General features: G+C 45.8%; 1 protein-coding gene and 1 long non-coding RNA gene across 2 annotated transcripts in view; one reads left to right on the forward strand and one right to left on the reverse strand.

Moving 5' to 3' along the window:
* The window catches only part of LOC126537070 (beta-galactosidase-like), a 60,714-nt gene that overhangs the window by 1,092 nt on the left and 39,200 nt on the right, over positions 1-20,422 (reverse strand). The window contains exons 14-16 of the mRNA XM_072287601.1: positions 3,971-4,102; positions 3,074-3,298; positions 2,033-2,221 (exon numbers count right to left, since the gene is read on the reverse strand). Of these exons, the coding sequence (XP_072143702.1) occupies positions 2,033-2,221; positions 3,074-3,298; positions 3,971-4,102 (546 nt within the window). The remainder of the gene's footprint in view (positions 1-2,032; positions 2,222-3,073; positions 3,299-3,970; positions 4,103-20,422) is intronic.
* Positions 6,696-18,910, forward strand: LOC126537083 (uncharacterized). The gene is made up of 3 exons (XR_007600745.3): positions 6,696-7,423; positions 8,556-8,661; positions 14,887-18,910. It is a non-coding gene; the product is annotated as an uncharacterized lncRNA (long non-coding RNA).

Raw genomic sequence — 20,422 nt, forward strand, 5'->3', positions numbered from 1 at the left:
CAGAACGATCGCATTTGGGCGTTGACTTCGTTTAGTATAACACTTGGCACAGTTAAATGCCTGGTTTGGCAGACTGTTTCTGTGCTTCGAGTTGTCGATCAACTCAGCCTCACATTGCCACCTGCGCTAGTATTCTAGTTAGCTCAGATGGGAAAGATCTGCAGGCTTCTATCCCTTGATCAGGACCAATTTTTCTCTGAGAAATCTGTGATGTGCCTAGGATATTCTTTATTAGACAGGCCAGTGTAGCGGCCCATCGAAACGTGGCTTGGACACGAAGTCCACAAAGTCCACCAAAAACCACGCAATTAACTGTGCCAAATGTTATACTAAACGAAGTCGACGGCAAAATGCGATCATTCTTCCAAAATTTGAGCAAGAACAGTGCAGCGGTGAGCGTAAAACCTTTTTTCGAACACACGCAGCGAAATATACCGGACCCAGTATGTTGCAAAATGCCTATGAAAAGCATGCCCTGAAGGAAATATTTTGTTCAAGCAGGCCCTGCGTTTTCGGGAAGGCCGTGCCGTGAATTATGATGCGATTAATTAAGAGTGCGATATTTACGATGACTACATCGATCGTGTCCATTCTATTGTGCTTAGTGACCGCCGGATTATATATGAGAATTATATCTAAAGCCTTTGATTTGAGCAGGTCGTCCGTTCATCGAATCTTGATAGAAAATTTCAAAATTGAAAGTTTGCGCCTAGGTGGTGGCAATACTGCTGACCCCTGAGCAAAAGTTGCTACGGAAATTATGTTGCATTGACTTGAAAACTTAAATGATAGCGAGGAATACTTGCAAAGGGTCGTCACCGGCGATGAAACTCGGATTTATGAATACGACATCGAGATGAAGTCGCAGAGCAAGGAGTGGGGAACCAAATATATATAAGATACGGCCAAAAAAAGAGCGCATAAGGACAAAGCAAACATCAAAGTCATATTGATCGTGTTTTCTAACTGCCGTGGAATTGTGTGCCACAAATTTGTACTTGACGGTTAAATTGTCGATGCAGCTTTCTATGCAGAGGTCCTATGTGTCTTAAAGATCGTGTGCCCTATGTGCGGCCGAATTTGTTGAAAGAGGGGCGCCGCGGTTTCTGCACCACAACAGGATGTGCCTAGCTCAATGTTCGCCTCGCTCGCCGCGGCGGACGATGAGGGTATCGAGACACGTACCCGACATTATGATAATACCTCGGTGCACTCTGCATTGGTGCGTGGTTTTCTGGGGCACAAATCTATCACAGTGCTGGAATGCTGTCCCCTACTCACCGGATTAAGCCTTCTGCAACTTGCTGCACGAAATCTTGGGACAGACCTCGTTCATACATTGAAGAAGAATGGGGAAGCAGAAGGACCTCAACTATTGTTAGTCACAACCATACGAAGGCAAGGAAAGCATAGGAGAAACTAACTGTGGTTTTATTTAAATGCGGAAATACTATGAAAGAAGGAAATAAAAAATTCACAGTTCTGCCCGAAAGGCGAAGCACCGATTGTGATAGCAAATTAGCAGATAGCCGTACGAAGTAAGGATAGTAGCTTTATTGGCCGTATAAGCTTGTAAACATTCGCTTGCTAACTAAACAATGATAGAATATGCAAGCGTGACTCAACGAGAACGTAGAAAGAAACAGACACACAGAGAGCGCTGTCTTTGCGTGCCTGCTTCTTTCTACGTCCTTGTTCAGTCACCCATTCTATCACGGATTCAAACCAACTAGCCCGTCAACGTGTTTTAACTAAATTCACCAGCATGGTGTCACGCACGCACAGGTAAACATGAGCACATCTCGCTCGATGACCGCGGAAACTGTCTGTGAAAACGCTGGAGTTAGGAATCGCGGCAGCAGCCGCGAGCATCCGTGCATCTGTCGCTTCAACGCGAACAAAACGTCGAAAGCACAGCGCATACGAAGCTACCGGTGCTACGCGCTCTCTGCAAACATCGCAGATCGCCTTGAAAATGAGGCCCGCGCGGACGCGCACTTTGACCAAGTCGCAGATTGCTTTCAAGACTCACGAGCGCCGGCAACGCGTCCCTACGGCGTCCGCCAAAGGCGTTTACTACGGCGTCCGGGATTCGCATGGCTAATGCCGCAGTAGACACCGGTTGTCTCCACTCTATGCGGAGCGGCGGGCGAGGAGGACATCGAGACACCATGGCAGCCGCCGGATAAGAACGGCCTTCCTCCCTCGCCTGACCCCCTTTGCCTCGCACGCCACAGGAGAGGGCGTGCATCCGGGCCGCGTTCCTCGCTTGCGCACGCGAGATTGAACCGCCTTCGCCAGCTCACTCTCACACGCTTTCCCTCATACGGAACCTTACGGCGACGGCACAAATTCCCCTGGGGTGTCCATACAATTGCTATCGCAATAAAATGAACGCGAGAGAGAGAGAGAGAAAAAAAACTTTATTGCTCAGTTAATCGGAGTTATGGCAGGTCTGGGTGGGGCCCTCAGTCCAGGGCCCCACCCTGATCCCCTGATCCTCGCTTGCGAGTAGTGCCTCCCACTGCCGTACGAAGTCTGTGACGCTTAGAAAAGCTGAATTGACGTTGCTTGGCCGAGCCGTACATTCCCACGTTATGTGGGCCGGCGTGGGTTTTGCGCCGCACCACGGGCAGGTGTCGGTGTAATATGTCGGGTGCTTCTTGTGTAAGAGGTTTAGGTGTGGAAATGAACGCGAGAACAACGAGACGGTGATGGGAGACGAGCCCGGCGGCTGCTTGTTGAGTTTTTGGCGGCGGTCAATCGGAACAGAACATCGCACGCCTCATGTGGAAGACGTGGCTCCGGCTCTCACAAGAGCCACAACGGCGCCTCAAATGAGAAAAAAATATACTTTGAAATCTCTGACGTCATGCTGACGCGCCGCGGCATGGAGGTTTCGGTGCAAAATGAATAAAAAAAATGAGTTTTGAAAAAAGAAAAATAGTTTATCAGCCTGAACTGTTTTAGTATTTTCTTTATATTGTCCCGTTAAGACAAGCATGAGCGTCGCAGCGAAAGCCGGGGAGCATGCTGCATATAGTGCCCGTGCGGACTTCGAATAAACGCGCACCTTTCTAAACATCTCGATGAGCAAGAAGGTGTCGTAGGCGCTGTCCGGCAGGATGAAGTTGGCCGCGTACACCGCCAACCCGGCACTTGTGATCGTCTCCTCTGCAGGTTCGAGCTCCTCGAGTGCCTTGTAGTCCCGAAGCCAGGCACCTTCGGTCAGGTCGATGGGCCGCATTGTCCAGTTGCTCAGGAGCCGGTTGTTGAGCGTCACATTGTTTATTATGCCCTGTTGACGTAGGTCCAGGACAACCTTGTCATACGGTACAGCCGCTGCAACTACTGCTGGATTTAGCGCCACGACGGGTCTTGGCTGACTATGACGGGCTATCCCCTGATGATTTATTTATTCTTTCGTGCGAAGCTTTCTAGGCAAACACTTTGCAGCCTATGGTTGCTGCTGCTCTCTCAATCGCTATATTGCAAAAAACGCGTTGCAGAAAATGATGTTTTATAGCATTTAATTAACCGTTTAATTTAATTTATGGCATTTAATTAACCAAAAATGTGCGCTGAATCTGGATCTGCAATATGTATGTGTGTATGCATGTATACGTATGTATGTATGTATGTATGTATGTATGTATGTATGTATGTATGTATGTATGTATGTATGTGTGTGTGTGTGTGTGTGTGTATGTATGTATGTATGCATGTATGTATGTATGTATGTATGTATGTATGTATGTATGTATGTATGTATGTATGTATTACGTGCACTGTAGTGCTTTTTAGTAGGAGGACTATATGGTAGGTTCGGGTACACGGGTACAGCTTCACTGAGGGCACGAAAATCTTGCCTGTGTAGCGTGTTCAAAGAACAATAGGGGATCAGCAACTGACACGATGACAGACGTGGGTACGTGCGTCCCTTTCACTACGATCCACATTCATAGCTGACCTTGGGGTCGACAATAGCTCCCATGTTTATGCGCCCTTGGTTCTCCACGAGGATCGACAGGGTCTGCCCGGACTTGACCTCAAAGGCGACATTGAGAGCTTGGTCCGCACGGGAGACGACGGCCCTGAATACCTAAAAAAAAAAAGAAGGAGGCGCAATAGGCAATGGCGCTTGCTATCCTGAAGCACAACTGGGCCGTTGTCGCTATATGTGCAGGCACCAAAATTTATGCGTACAGTGGAAACTAAATGACGGCAGGTGAGGATTGAGGCGGTAATTCGGGCTAGTCCTTCTGTCATAGTGACATAAATAGCGCTAAAGACACAAGGACGGACGTAAGAACGACGTAAGAACATTATCTCCCCGTGTTGCTCATATGTCCGCCCTTGTCTTTTTAGCGTTATTAGGTGGGGTCACGAGAAGCATTCGTGCCAGCCCTGGCCAACACATGCTCCCTTTGCTCGAGAGGGATTTCCCATGCATGTAAGTAGGCTCTCGCTCTCTTTCTCTGCGTGCGTGTTATGTATGTATGTATGTATGTATGTATGTATGTATGTATGTATGTATGTATGTATGTATGTACACTGTAAACAAAAGTTAGCCGACATTGGGGTTTTTGCGGCTCATGAGCTTTGAAGACTACCTTGCACCAGAAAATTACTCTGGCATGAGGCAGTAAAATGCGTTACATTACATCGTTTTACTACCATCTCTGAGAAACGTAGTAAAAGGATGTCATGAGCCGGCTTTACGACGTACGGAGTTTTAGATCACGTGACCAAAAACCATCTATTGAGAGTTTAAAACCACGTGATCTGGAACCAACCTGAAGATCACGTGATTAAATACTACCACTTTACTCCCTAAGGTCTCGATCATTGCAAGCTCCGCCCAATCCAGTTAAGCCTATGCTCGGCGACAGGCACGGCCGCGGCAGAAATAGCAAAGATCGATGCCGTGGCGGTGCATCCACCAGCGGAACGGCAGAACGTTGGAAACTTGGAACGTATGTACGTCGCGTAAGAGGTGCCTCAAGTGGACGCGGCTTCCTGCCGGCGCGCCGCCCGTTGCACGACCGACGAGCCAATCGACTGCATTGCGTCAGTGCGAACTCATCGAAAAATAATGTTCCGATTCCGCTCTGCACGGCGAACCGGCGTGGCCATGCTCGCATTCAGCGACAAAAATCGCCTCAAGAATCGTTCCTCGACCTATCCTCTCTACGGCAGGTAAATATCTTGCCGTTCGCGAGGGATACCGCCATCGGCCGGCAGCCTACAAACGGCGAGTTGTCGCGTCTGCTGCTCCGGCCGGAAGCAAGCGTGTCGGTCAAAGTTCATTGCCAAGCACAAGCCCACTTTTTCATGCTTCTACGAGCTAGAAAACGACTGTCTCTTGTCCACTTTGAAGCTGTGAACGGAATCGTCACGACCCACTGTAGCACAAAATAAACAAAACGTTGGTAAGTTGTAGTGACAGTCAATGGAAAGCCTCACGCACTAGAAATAGATGCGATCATGTCGAGCGGTCTCACCAATTCAAGATGAGGGCATATAATCTCGTAAACACGACAGCTAGCGCTGTAGGAAGCGTGTATACGAGTGGTGATCATGAATTTGTGCTCAGTAGGCGTCAAAGAAGCCCGTAGGCCATCCACTATTGCAAGCAGACGGAGCTGCACGGACGGCGCGCTGATGGGCTCGTGTTCGCCAGCTAAAGCGGGAGACACACGGCCCGATTCGGTGTCCGATCCGGCGTCCGACGCGCCTGAACGGCAGCCGGAATCGAGGTGTTTTGCCGTGCCGAACCGCCGGATCGGACGTCCGGCGTGCGACAAACCGGGCAAATTTTCATCGTCTGATGTGTCCGACAACCGCACTGACCGCACCGTCGTTTGGCCGCAGCTAATGTGACGTTCTCTGACGTTCCCTCCACGGAGGCGGCGCTGGCAGGCAGATTTCTCGCCGTCTTTTTTTTTCCTTGCCTGCTGCAGTTTGTTGCCGACACGAAATAGTTACCAGTTCAATAAAGTTGTCTCGAACGTGTGCTTATTATGCAAAACAGCGCCTAGTACACTAGCACTAAGCTACCGTCGAAATCGGGAGCCGCGACGCGAGGGCCTTTCCGTGGGCAAACAGCACACACCGACCGTCTGAGCGAGGCTGCTCGCTTCGCTTGCACGTTTGCCCTTCGCAACGACTGCGTCGAGTAAACCAATTGTATTTAATTACGGGCTACCTAAGTGCACAGCGTTAATTGTTTTGGCAAAAATAAGCCCTCTTCATCGAGCTCGGGCTGAATCAAGCGCCGTCGGCCGCAGCGTCCGCCTAGCTATGCCTGCCGGCCGTATCGCTGGCTGTCACCGGAGCCGTCAGTGGACAACGCGCCGTCGTGAAATGTTCTGTCATTTGCAGGGGCATAATTTTATTGACAGTGTTCACGTAAAGCGAAGCAGTGTTGTGCAGAGTTGTTTATATTGCGTTTCTCGCCGTGAATATGTACTCAAGCGGGGGGGGGGGGGGGGGGGGGGGGCTGGACCTGGGCGGAGCTTACGCGCCGCTCGACCGTTCGGATACACGCACGTTGGATCGGACGCCAAATCGTACCGTGTGTCCCCTGCTTAAAGCTCGCTCATGGTTCGGCGTAAGTCCCTGTATATTCTTTATAAATAAGGAAGCCTACCTAGACACTGTAAACCCAACAATTGGGGCCTAAATGCCTGCCCTCCTCCCAGCTGCGGCTTCGTTTGAGCGACAAAGTCCGATTTCGAAGGCCGTGCTTTTGTAAACTGCATGCCACTGAAGCGGTTGCGAATCTTGAAGGCGACATCCGCTTCATTTTTTTTTTAATATATACAGTACATTTTCTTAAACTTCGTATAAAAAAGTGCATATTTATACAAAGTTAACACTTTTTGACCCAAGAAATTTGTTAAAGTGTCCCTACCGATTGTTGTTAGGAAAAAACACGTAATTTTCTCATTTACGATACATTTTTCTAAAAACCGTAGAGTGGCGCCACTGCAGTATTTGTTTGGTCGACATACCACGTTGGTTGTAGTGAATGCACCTTGCAGTAAGGCGGTATTTGAGTTATATTTTAGAAGTGCCTAGACAAAATCTGCTCCTTGTCGTGTGCAGTAACCATCGCAAACCCTCCGGACTTGTGTAACGCCGTTAGTTCGCCGTGTGTTTCGTGCGATCTACCAGTGTCGACAGTGAGTGTCTTACTACAGCGCCCGTCCGAGCTGCCTTTGTTCTGCCGAGCTGCCTGCCCGCGCTCTCGTGAAAAGTCTGGTACTGGAGCTTCGAATCGTAGTGTATGGAAGACTGTTGAAGGTTGTGCTTTTGTGGAGCTGGAGTTCATCGGAAGTTCTACAGTGCTTGCGCCAGAAAAACGTCGGTGCCTCGGTACCTTTGAGACGAAGGAGCGTTGGCCAAGTCTTTTTGAAAGGTAAGCAAGTTTGGCCCTTGCGCGCATTCTTGAACTTATGATTTACGTAATGAACGTTGTGTAACTAGCTAGAGCAACGCGCTTTCTGATCGTAGGTTGGCCGTCTTGCTGTGCACATTTAGCAAACAATTTCACGAAGCCTTCCTCTGATGTTACAGCGTACTTGCATTCTGCTGTAAAATATATGCTACCCGCCTTGATTGCTATGCCTGAATGGGCACACAATTATGAAAACACTGAAAGTTGCTGTTCGTTCGGTAGTTTTCTGGCAAGAAGTTATTCGTTATATATTCATTCCCGCAAGTACAGTACATGTGTAATGTATCCGTCGATGTATCATGGGCTTCGCGCGTTGGCACACGATTCCTATGTTTGACGCTTAAGCAGATAGAAGCTTGTATGAAGATTTTTCTATGTATACAGTTTGGTTTGGATGACCACGTCGCGAGAACCTGTGTATTGTTTATGTTCTTGAGTGTCTTCGCGTATTTGTCTTCTATGTTGCAGACCCGACATAGGCCGATATTACAGTAACGAAGTTTATTTTTAATCGAGACATTTCAGAGACCGGCCTTTAAGAAAGACATAGACCAACCAATTCTTACGAACGGGATGCCAGCTCTTGCAATCGTAGGTTATACGGCAGTGCGTAATAAAGTAAGGACTGCGATTTTGTAGCGATACTTACCCCTCGATTCTATACCACTCTTGTCGCCCACCGCAAACGGCCGGCTGTTCCAGTACGTAGCACGGGCCGGGGCGACGGTCAAACCACTAACGAATAACGAAAAGGAATAGCATCGCTACAAAATCGCGATCTAGCTTTCAGAATGCTTTTCATGTGCTTAATATTTTTGTTTAATCCAATGCGCCACGTTTTACTGCATATTTGAGTTTTGTTTTTGATTGTCCTGGTAGCCTGTTGTTGCTGATTTCGTTCCTTCCTGAAACTTCGCTTGTTACAAAATATCAGTGTAACCTCCTTAGATATAACAAAGAGACATTTGTGCAACCAGACGCAAATTCATGCAGCTGGCTGTGTGAGGCTCTCTTTGCAATTGCACATGACACTGGTAAATCACAAATTCCCAGGTTCACAACACAATAAATTAAACATTTCTTACTTTTGAAGGCTATGCGGATTCTGGAGGCATCCCTACATCAAGCAGGAACCTGCTGCACTGCTGGAAGCTGGACAGCACGACAATAAAGCACGTGATCTGTGTGCTTTCTCAAAGGTGCGTACAAAACTGGCGCTGCCTTTCGAGTTGTAGGACACATTTGTGTAATATGCAATCATTTTACTGTATTGCCATTTTCAGGATTTCTAGTGGCTGATCATGAATTTTATGTTTTGGTGGAGTGCCCTTAGTTTAATGAATTTACCTAAAGTAGCCTCATCTGAGTTAAATATAATTGGACGCTTGAGTAATTATGCCTTATATACTCCATATAGACTATATTAATCTAGCCAAAATGCCTTTTTAAGAACCATGAATTGAGGTTTCGTGTCTCGAAAAATGCGTTGTACCGCCTAAAGACATGGTTTAGGCAAAAGTGCCTTAAGCAATGCTTTCGCACAAAAGTTGTATCATCAAGAGTTTCATAGAAGCCTGTGTGGTCGGTATGAAACATGACAAAGAAAGACATAGACCAACCAAATACAACATTAAAAGCAATACATTTTGGCTTCCATATGGAAGCCTTGTTCACAATAAGGCTAAAAAAAAGTGGAAGTGCATATTTAATTAAGTAAGTTTTAGCATAAGATGGGCGTGGGCTCCTTGGTTTCAGATAAACGTGTGTCCTGTTGATTGCATCTCCAGGGAATCCGGGTACAGGCATGGCTTCCAATTTCTTTCCTGGCCGATTATGCTAGACACTATCCAGTCACTATTGTGTTTAGTCATTGCTGCATGCTCTGCCAAAGCATTTGATGCCACTCTTTTCTCATCCACGTAGTTCTGATGTTGGCGTAGCCATTGTTTAAAGTTGCCCATTGCCCTAATGTAGATAGTATTCATATACACATGTTATGTTTCAAAGGTCAGAATTCATGTCAGTAAAATTTTTGATACGGGTTGTTACTGGGATGGCTACCTCGTTGGTTTAGCATGGCTTGTCACTGGGATTGCTCTCTTGTTTGTTTAGCTTCTTGTCGGGTTCTTATGGATTTGATTTTGTGCACAATGAGATGTTACACACCTTGCATATACATGAAAAAAAGGTTTACAGCAGAGATAACATATATGCATGGGCATATATATGTGTCAATAAAATACCCAAGCCTCATTTCTGCCTACAGAAAAAGAAGTTATTTCTCCTCGAGGGCATGACTGCTTCCAATAATGAACCTCCAAGGGAAGATTTTCTCTAATCCCCATTTTTGATATCTACATGCTTATGTGGCATGTACAAACTGGACGAGTGGTCTAAATTTTAAATTTGAGTAATAATTGCAATAAATAACTCATTTCACCTGTCTTCTAATGACTCTAAAATTCTATGCTTCTACCTTGCCAAACCTTTTATGAAATTAGTTTGATGAGGCCCAATATACAGGGCTTTCTAAATTGAAGGTATCAGTACCTATTAAAGACTGTGCTAACTATGAAAATGCTGCTTGTGTATGTGGTTTATTCATTTCTCAGACAAAAGCTTTACACCCAAGTGCAGTCAGTAAATCGAAAACAATTGCGTCTTGTTCAATAGTTCTCGAGCACTTGTGCGTCACTATAGTCGGATACAACTTTAGAAAAAAGGGGAGGCCCCGCCCAGATGACTGAAGCGCGACGTCCGATTGCTTCCGCGACTAAAATAATCCCGCTCAAAAAATCGTGCTTCGGAAACGCGCAATTCTCGGTATAAATAAAGACTTTGATGACTGGATTAGTAGAGCTCTCATGTGCTACAGCACATGCCAGATCGCGACAGAAAAATAACCCCGTGCCTTCCACAACGCTGCCCGTCGTCTGCTCTTTAGCTTCATTGCAAGTGGCAAAAGTAGAAAGAGCAACTCTGCATGGCATTTGTGCTTGTTTACATGTACACGGCAAATTTACTACTCCTGTTCCGAGCTTCAAATGAATCAGTTGCTACTGAACAAGTACTTATATAAAACAATGCATTTATCGCAACCATTACAAACCCAAGATGCTCTGTGTCAGCGAAAACACCGGGTTAAAGGTGAGGAGGGAGGTCAAAGCTTCGCATATTTCGGGTGGCAAACTGTCGACACCCTCGTGAAAACGCCCACAAAATGTGGAGAAAAGAAGAAGCGGCACGAAGTAGGACACATATGCGCTGAGGTCGTGTGCACGATTTCTTTCACCACAACGAGATACCGACGATCGAGAAGATCACTAACGAGTTCTCGAAGCGTATGTGGTGTTATGTTTGTGCCCTGGGATTTGCCTGATGGAAGGCCAGTGCTATGGTTTGTCGACCGTGGAGGCAGCATTCATCCCTGCATGGTGCCTGCCTGCTTCGGACACGACTACGTGCACGGCTCGGGTTTTCTCGCGGCTGCACGGCGTCCACGACGGAAGCAGCCACCGGATCACGGACTGCTTTTCGGCCCCTCCCCGTCCCGGCAGCAATGCAACCCCCCCTCCCCCTCGTTTGTCCGGCGGCGCCCGCACCACAAACGACTCCCGCTGTGTTGGGGACAGTTTCCAAAGGAGGGCTGTGTTTCACCCAGTGCCTTGCAGTTGGTTCCCTTTGTCCTATGCGGGCCATAAAACTTGACCGGCGCACCATTCTGACCGACCGCCAAATCGTCCCGACGCCGCAGCGCGGTTCAAGGAAGCGCCGGCCACCGAGAGCGGCATTAGGACACCGGAGGCTGCCCGGACCCTCTCTCTCTCGACCTTGTTTCGTCCTTGGGGACTGTCTGGGGGATCTTTGGACTGAGGGGTGTTATTTAAGCAGCTTGCAGCTGCTCTGTTGGTCTCTGTCCTGATAACGACGACAACATGTAAACATTGTATAAAGAATTATTCGCAGAGAAAACTCTCCTCGTCTCTGACTCTGCGTGAAGCGAGGTCCAGACCTCCTGCCAGCCACACATACCTCGGCAAACGCAACAATGGATCTCCCATCACTGAAGCGGTGTACTGTGTGTCAAGCACAGCAGCCAAGCATTCTCCCGTGGCCTCTCAAATAAATAAGCAGTTCATTTGATGATATATTCCTTTTAATGGAAGCCCAATTCTGAAAAAGCAACGTCCTGCACAGATCATGCTCAATATAAGCGTTGGCATGGAAACGTGCTGAAATGCCGGAAAATCTGAATGCAAATGGAGTTATTAATCCTGAATAACTATGTGGGGTCCGAAATGCTCATTCGGGCATCCACTGTCCAGCTTCACACGAAAAAGCAGTAGTCAACGTGAATGAAATTGACAGCCACTCTTAGCAGCCTGCACGCCAAAGCACATTGTGCTTTGCGTGCAGTTGTGCTGCCCCTACTGTTTTTTCCAGACCGTTGAGATGAATAATGCCAATGTCAGAAGGCCCAATACTCTATTGGGCAGCCACCTATGAGCATGACGGGCCCTGTGATGAAATGACAGTCATCAGGGCACGCTTCAAAGGCACCTTTAGCAGTCTGCACGTCAAAGCCCAGTCAAGCCGTCACCACTGTTGGTGAAACGGCAGCAATCAATGCGAGAATGACAGCCACTGTTGGCAGCTTGCATGCAAACACACATTCATGTGGTGGCATTGTTTATTTTGGTTACCTGGCCTAGGCAAGTAATGCGAATATGACAACAATTATCAAACATCATTAGCTTAGTTAGGCCCAATATACTCAGTCGGGTAGCTATTAATAGCAGTAGTCAAGGGCACGCTTGAAAGGCACCATTAGCAGTCTGCACGTCAAAGCGCAGTCAATCCGTCGCCACTTTTGGTGAAATGGCAGCAATCAATGGAGAATGACAGCCACTGTTGGCAGCTTGCATGCAAACACACATTCATGTGGTGGCATTGTTTATTTTGGTTACCTGGCCCAGGCAAGTAATGCGAATAAGAGAACAATTATCAAACATTAGCTTAGTTAGGCCCAATATACCCAGGCGGGTAGCTATTAATAGCAGTAGTCAAGGGCACGCTCAAAAGGCACCATTAGCAGTCTGCATGTCAAAGCGCAGTCAATCCGTCGCCACTTTTGGTGAAATGGCAGCAATCAATGGAGAATGACAGCCACTGTTGGCAGCTTGTATGCAAACACACATTCATGTGGTGGCATTGTTTATTTTGGTTACCTGGCCCAGGCAAGTAATGCGAATAAGAGAACAATTATCAAACATCATTAGCTTAGTTAGGCCCAATATACCCAGGCGGGTAGCTATTAATAGCAGTAGTCAAGGGCACGCTCAAAAGGCACCATTAGCAGTCTGCATGTCAAATCACAGTCATACCGCAGCCATTGTTGTATTTGTTTATCTGACCGGGCAAGTAACACCAATGTAAGCACAATTATTCACCCTGAATAGCTCTGCTAGCATTGTGCTAAAAAATGCTGAGTGAAGTTGAATGTGTTTTATTGAGGCAATTATTTTATTCACAAGCCATCGGCATGTCGATCAACGGCCAGGTTCAGACAATGTCATTTGTGAAGTAATAAAGGGTGAACGTTGCAAAAGCTCTTAGTGCACTGCTTTGCTGGGCTCCATTCACTGAATAATGTCTTTGCAACGGCGAAAGCGTCAGACAGAAATCACACCCCACTGCACATTGTTATTCATGCTGAAAATTTTCACCATCATATGTGATAGGCAGTGAAACCGTTTGTTTACTAAGACTGCATGCATGAAAAATTCAACAGCATAGCAAGGTGTTTCACAATATGCAGCCTTTCATGTGCACTTCTGGCTAGCTGCCACATGCACTGACGCATAAACATGAACAGAGGTAAGAGGCAAAGTTACTGTGCAACCCACATGACGCTTTTAAGAAAATGTATCTCTAAACCTTTCTGTTTTGATAGGCGATCAAAATTTGTTTTGAGCAAGTTGGTTAGTCACATTGCAGCAACAGCACAAGAAACAAGGACAGAAAACGCAGCGAGTAGGCAGATTGAGAAGACGAGGTACACCAGCGAGAAAGGTTTTAATGAGATGGAAGAGGCCAGTTGTGCAGTGTACAGGAGTTAGTGCTTTGAATGAGATTGGCTAATGAAAATGTGTAAAGACTTTGCTGAAAGAAAACTAGCAAAAACAAATGCTAATATAAAATAAAAGGACAAATATGAGTAAGTGCAAACACGCATGGAAGCAGGAACGCTGGCAACACAACTTATGCGTGACTGTGCCACAGCACGCATTCTACAGCTTGCGTGCGCGGTGAGCACTGGTGGAAAGAAATCAATCGACGGTGCTATACACAACGCTCGAACACCGCTGTTAGACGCTCGGCTATCTCACTGTTGACAACAATCATTCACGCTAAGTTGACGGCGACAAATCTTTGCATTGGAGGCTTCTTTTGCAAATATTTTCTGTTGAGACGCTCGTAGGTTTGTTTCACGCACTCACGCTTTTCTAATTTCTCCTCAGAATGGTTTTGCTCCATCACTTTACCCCGTCCGACGGAAAATGCAGCGACACGGTACACGAACTCACCCGCAGCTGACAGCAGGCACCAGACTTTGGCAAACTTTTCTTGTCCTAACTTCACTCGGGAGCGAAATAAAAAACATGGAACAAACAGGCAGGATGTGTGTATGCAGCAGTCACCGAGACATCCTGTTTTCAGGCAAAGCATAGCGCAGCATCAAATGCTCGCTGCAATGTTTCTTCGCCGGATCACGGCTTAGAATACACGCACGCAGCACAGATGCCGCATCGTAAGCTCGCAGTAATATTTCCGGCATGATAGACAATGACAAACTGTTTGGGAATTCACTGTGACGAGGCATTGACGCACACAGCTGACGCGACTTGGCCTAGTTCGAAGCCCGGGCGGCCATCTTCTCCGACGGCGGGCCACCGGCCGTCCGGCGCGTGACATCAGTTCAGAGTGCGCAACCATTAGTGGATGCTCGTGTGCATCCGCCTCGGAGGAGTAAACGCCTCTGTTTTTCTAAAGTTGTATCCGACTATAATCGAGCACAGCTTGACCCTTGGCCTAATACTAAATCAGGCTTGAAGCTTTCAATGTCTGCTAATCGCTAGAACAGCACCAGATCTCATTCTGTGCCAAGGGGTGGAACGCATTCGCTTAGAGCTAGGCAGATGAATGTCTTTCTTTCGCATTGAAGTTCCCAATACTTTCTAGTCTTAGGTGAAAGTACACAGCTCAGCACAACGCACGTATGGTATACGTAAGGGTACTTTGTTCTTTAAACCATATCAACAAGAAGCAGCTACTTCCGTTTTTGCACACCTTACCCTATTTCCTAACCTTTCCTTGATCAAAACTGTAGAAAATTAATCTGTGCTTGTTCTATTGTTTCACAGGTAGACATCGGCGACGGTGTATATGTTGAAAAGTGCCTGCTGAAGAGGCTGCGCCTGGATGCTAACAACTCAGGCTTTCAGTTCGCGGGGGGCCTCCTTAAGGCTCCTTTTACAAAAGAAGAGGTTGAAGGGAGGCGCTACACATGGATGCGCAGCGATTGTTTGTGACATCGTCACTGCTGGCAGGCCTGGCCTGCCTTTTCGCTTCGTTCTGGGTCTTCCACGTTATCTACTCGAAAACGCCCACAGGGTTTTGACATTTATTGAGCACTGCTTTCTGGATTTGAGCTACACAAAGCTGCAGGTGAAAGCATTGGATTTAGTCAATATTTACTAGAACTATTGCTAGGCAAAAAAATTTTCAGATGCATATCCTCAAGAAAGTTTCTGTAAAAATTATTTTGCCTAACAAAAGCACTCGTGGGTTCTGTGGCTGGCAGCTTGCCCAAGCCATGTAGCACAGTGCTTGCTTTAAAGGGACACGAAAGGGAAAATTTATTTGAGCGTTATTAAATCATTTTTCTACAACACCGAAAAAACAACTCCCTCTAAGAGAATTGGCTTGATAAGCCAGATAACTTGCAAAAACGAAAACTGGTGTCGCCACCACCACCTTATAATTCCTGCACCAGCTCGCTGTGATATGGAATTTGACGGTGTCTGTTCGGGTCTAGCTAATGTTCTACTGGCCAATATTGATGAATTCTGTTGTAAAGGTGTCAAAGAATATACTTAGTTGAAGTATGACTCCACACTGATGTGCGGGCACTGCATAAAACTTGAAAGTTAAATCTTCATTTTCTCATCTATTAATCCGCTTATTGCCACAATGTTCATGAATACAGTTCTGAAAGATTGTTTTATCAGTCTAAAATCATTTATTGTTTCTCTTTAGTATCTCTGTAATGGACCTTTAGCAACAAAATGTGTGTTAGTTTGCGACAGGTATTCTCAGCGGGGGCAAGAGCACCAGCAGCATGCTCAGTGATTCTGTACCAACTGATAATTTGAAGGATGTCCTGTGCCACTAGGGTTAGGCCAACATGGCTCTGTGTTAATCACCACAAGTGTATTATGCAAAACTTAATGGCCCAGAAATTGGTAATTCAGGGGGGAGTTGAATTAGCTGTTTATTTTTTTTTTCTTTATCATGGACTTCTCACATTACACTTTGTCACAACGCATTCACTTTAAAGTAACTGGAGAATAAGGTGGTTTGGTATTCAGACATGCCTTCTGTGTGTAAACAGTGTTAGATGAGCAATACAAAGATACACCATAGATGCTGACTGGCAACATGAAGGGGTTTGAGGGCAGCTACGAATATACATCCTTGTAGTCGTACCTATAGCACTATGTTCAATTTGTCACACAAGCATATGGCATCCATCACAACTGCATGCCTAGAAAAAGACAAGGGCAACACACTCAATTACCTTTTATTCTATCTAAGAAGCACTACAATATTTAGGCAACGAAATTGACATCTGGCTTGTACCCATAAGTACTGCAATACAGTTGTATAACATGTTCCTCTTGTGTGGAAAAAGGGCTGCATACGTTTTCTTTGAGCACAAGGGGGAGTGGTATCAGTTAAAGCCCCTCCATCCACGCGCCACTGCCGCTTTCTTAAGTAGCGACAACCTTTGTTGTACGCCGCCTTTTCCCCTGACATCAAATCCGGTTCCAGCATTTCCAGTTTCAAAGTTTCCGGTTCCGGCGTTACCGCTTCCTGGAGTTGTGCTGCGGGAATTTCCGCTTTGACTGCCGATGGTGAGATGCCCACGCGTGCTTAGCAGAGCTGTGGTAGTCACCATGAGAAGAATGCAAAGGCGACAAGCTGTTGTATTCCGCTGAAGTAGTAATTCTCGGTCGCTGTTTTCTAAATGCATGAAAAATGGCAGTGGTCTCCAAGCGCCCAGGCACTACATTCCACTGTACGTTGTCTCGTGGCACAACCCGTCGCAGGTTGACGCGAAACAGCGAACACGATCAGATCGCTGGTTACAATAGGCGGTGGTACTTGGATGGAATCGCATTCACAGTTTAAACCGCAGCTGGTGCAATTAAAGCCTCTCCATCGACGCGAAAGTAAACAACGTTAAGAAAAACATAGCGTTACTTCCACTCGGAACAGGAAGCTGCAGCTACGGAAGTTCCGCTTGACGCCGGAAGCTAAGGGGGCGAGTGGCAGAGGAACGTGGAGGAAGAGGGTAGGTTGGCGGTACGTAACCTGGTTGGCGGAAACGTGTATGGAGGGGCTTTAGTATCAGTTAATGGCTGTTTTCACATATATGTTTTGTCGTGTGTATTAGCAATCACCACTTTCCTTATCTGAGTGAGGTCATTTTTTAGAAAGTTTGAAAGTTTATAGAACATGTTGCTCATGGTTGTTGCAGTTTTCTTCCTAACTATCCATTCATTGCACTGTGCACCCATGTCTTGGGCAACTAGCTGTTTGAAGGTCAGCATGCTATCGATGGGTCTAATGATAATCTCTAGTGCCCTCTCATTTGCTTGTTGCAATACTTAAGAGTTAGATTTTGTATATTGTGTCACTGGTTTATTTTCACTGTACTTTAGTTTCACTACATCTTGAATGTGTTGTGATAGTTTTTCTTTTGCAATGAAAGATATGGTGGGCAGTTGCCGACACTAATGTTTCGCTGGGCAGTAATGGTCATTAGCAGCAGATGCTAGCTGCCCTTAAGTGCAATGTTTTTATGTTGCATAGAATTGTTCATGATCCATTGAATGCACTGCACGCACATGTTGTGGACAACTGCCTGTTTGAAGAAATTATCTGCATATTCAGTGGGTCTAATGTGAACATCTCTACTACTGACTTAGCTTCACTACATCTTGAATGTGTTGTGATAGTTTTTATTTTGCCGTGACAGATGTGGTGGGCAGTTGCCGGCACTAATGTGATAGTACGAATGCTTGCTGTATTTACCACATGGTTGTTTCATTTCGTCTGAGGCAGTAGTGGCCGTTAGCAGCAGATGTCATATGGCCTTAAGTGCAATATTTTTATGTTGCATAGTTTTGTCCATAATCATCCATTGAATGCACTGCAGACCCATGTTCTGGACAACTGCCTGTTTGAAGGAATGATCTGCATATTCAGTGTGTCTAATGTGAACATCTCTAGTACTGCCTGTGTATTTGTGAGTTAGATTTTGTATTGTGTGTCATTTTGTTTTTGCTGTGCTTTAGTTTCACTACATCGTGAATGGGTTGATAGTTTTCCTTTTGCAGTGAGAGATATGATGGGCAGTGGCCGGCACTAATGTGATAGTACGAATGCTTGCTGTATTTACCACATGGTTGTTTCATTTTGTCTGGCGCAGGAATAGCCGTTAGCAGCAGATGCCATTTGACCTTAAGTGCAATATTTTTATGTTGCATAGTTATGTTCATACTAATCCATTGGATGCACAGCACACCCATGTTCTGGACAACTGCCTGTTTGAAGGAATGACCTGCATATTCAGTGGGTTTAATGTGAACGTCTCTAGTACTGACTGTATATTTATCAGTTAGGTTTTATATTGTATGTTGCTTGTTTTCACTGTAGGCTGCTGAGCACGAGGTCGCGGGATCGAATCCCGGCCATGGCGGCCGCATTTCGATGGAGGCGAAATACGAAAACACCCGTGTACTTAGATTTAGGTGCACGTTAAAGATCCCCAGGTGGTCGAAATTTCCGGAGTCCTCCACTACGGCGTGCCTCATAATCAGAAAGTGGTTTTGGCACGTAAAACCCTATAATTTAATTTTTTTTTTTCACTGTACTTTAGTGGGATTGCACATTGAATGTGTTGTGATGTATTTTATTTTGCTATGAGAGATCTAATGGGCAGTTACCAGCCCCCGGTCTTTGTATTAGTACAAATATTTATTATGCTTATCACAGCATTTTGTAAGGCTATAGTTTTGTGATGATTAACTCATGCCTGACTTTTTTATGAGAAACATGTCACAACTAATAAACAATCACTCATGCTTGGGATCCATGAAATCATCCTTGTAATCTTTCAATTGTCTTCGAACTACTTCCACATCAGGCCCAAGAAACTCCAGAACGCGCTTGAAGAATTACTCTCGGAAAGAACCGAGAAAACCTGATGAATGAGGTAAAAAAAATACTCCGAGATCAGCTCCAAGAAACCACAGAATGGGCTTGAAAATTTCTCTCAGGTAGAGCTACGAAACCTTGATAACGAGGTAAGAAAATACCCCGACATCAGTACCAACAAACTCGAGAATAGGCCTGAAAATAACTCCCAGGAATAGCCTAGAAAACTGGATGAATGATGTAAAAAAGTAATCCCACATCACCTCCAAAAAACTCCAGAATGGGCTTGAAAAATTACTATCAGATAAAGCTGAGAAAAGTTAATGAAGGAGGTAAAAAAATACTCTCACATCAGACCCAAGAAACTCGCGAATGGGCTTGAAAAATAACTCTCAGGAATAGCCGCTAGAACTTCGTGATGGGAGTAAAAATATAGTCGCACTATCGTCCCTAAAAACCTTCCCACAGATTAAAAAATTACTCTCGTTTCTACATGCAAAAAACTTGGTCAGCATGGTAGTAAATTTTTACCTCGACTGGTACGTAGTAAAAAAAACCCAGAAACGGGAATGCGATACAGGACGAGCGGTTTACTCCCGTTTCGCGTTATTTTTGTTTAGTGTGTATGTATGTATGTATGTATGTGTGTATGTATGTATGTATGTATGTACAGTCGCGGACAGAATATTACGGACCATGAAATCTAAGAACAAGCTGAATATCTCCGCAACCTCACAACGCAATCTGGTATTTGCATTTTGGACCTCGACTAGAATATGCTAACAACGTTGTCGTGGGCAGTTTTACTGGTTATTGCTACAGGCTGCTCGGTAATCGAACGTTTTCGGAGATCCCGTGGTCCATTTTATTCTGTCCGCGACTGTATGTATGTATGTATGTATGTATGTATGTATGTTGGGGTGGGGGAAGCCCTGAATATGGGCGAACAAGGGAAGCCTCAGTCCCTTGTCACAACGTTGGCCTTTTAGATTGAGGCTTTCTCTGTTTAGCCAGTGCATGCTGATCCCCTGGAGTCTTGTCTACTGGCGAACCTTTGCCTTAATCGTATCGGTCTAAATTCGTACGCTGACTTTGGATTTCGCGACATTGTCGGTCGCCTATTCAAACCGTTCGCGTGTGGCCAGTTATATTTATGAAAAAGAAGAAAAGAAAACTTCCTTCAGAATCAAATGTTATCATCCTAAATTGACAGCTAACTGCACGTGAACAGTCGCTGACAAAATATGTGACGCAATGGGGAGATGATGCAGAAATGTCAACATGGCGTCGCTACCTGTCGTTCGTTGTTTGCCGTGTTTCATAAGCCTCTGCCCACGATAAGGCTGGTCTCCTATTGTATTGCAGGAGCCTACGGCGTAACATTAAGCAGCAATATTAAGTGAATGTATATCTGCAAAAAATAGTTTTTAGAATTCCGAACAGTTTACTCTTACG

Source organism: Dermacentor andersoni, chromosome 4 (assembly GCF_023375885.2).
Source record: "Dermacentor andersoni chromosome 4, qqDerAnde1_hic_scaffold, whole genome shotgun sequence".
Taxonomy (NCBI): Eukaryota; Metazoa; Arthropoda; class Arachnida; order Ixodida; family Ixodidae; genus Dermacentor; species Dermacentor andersoni.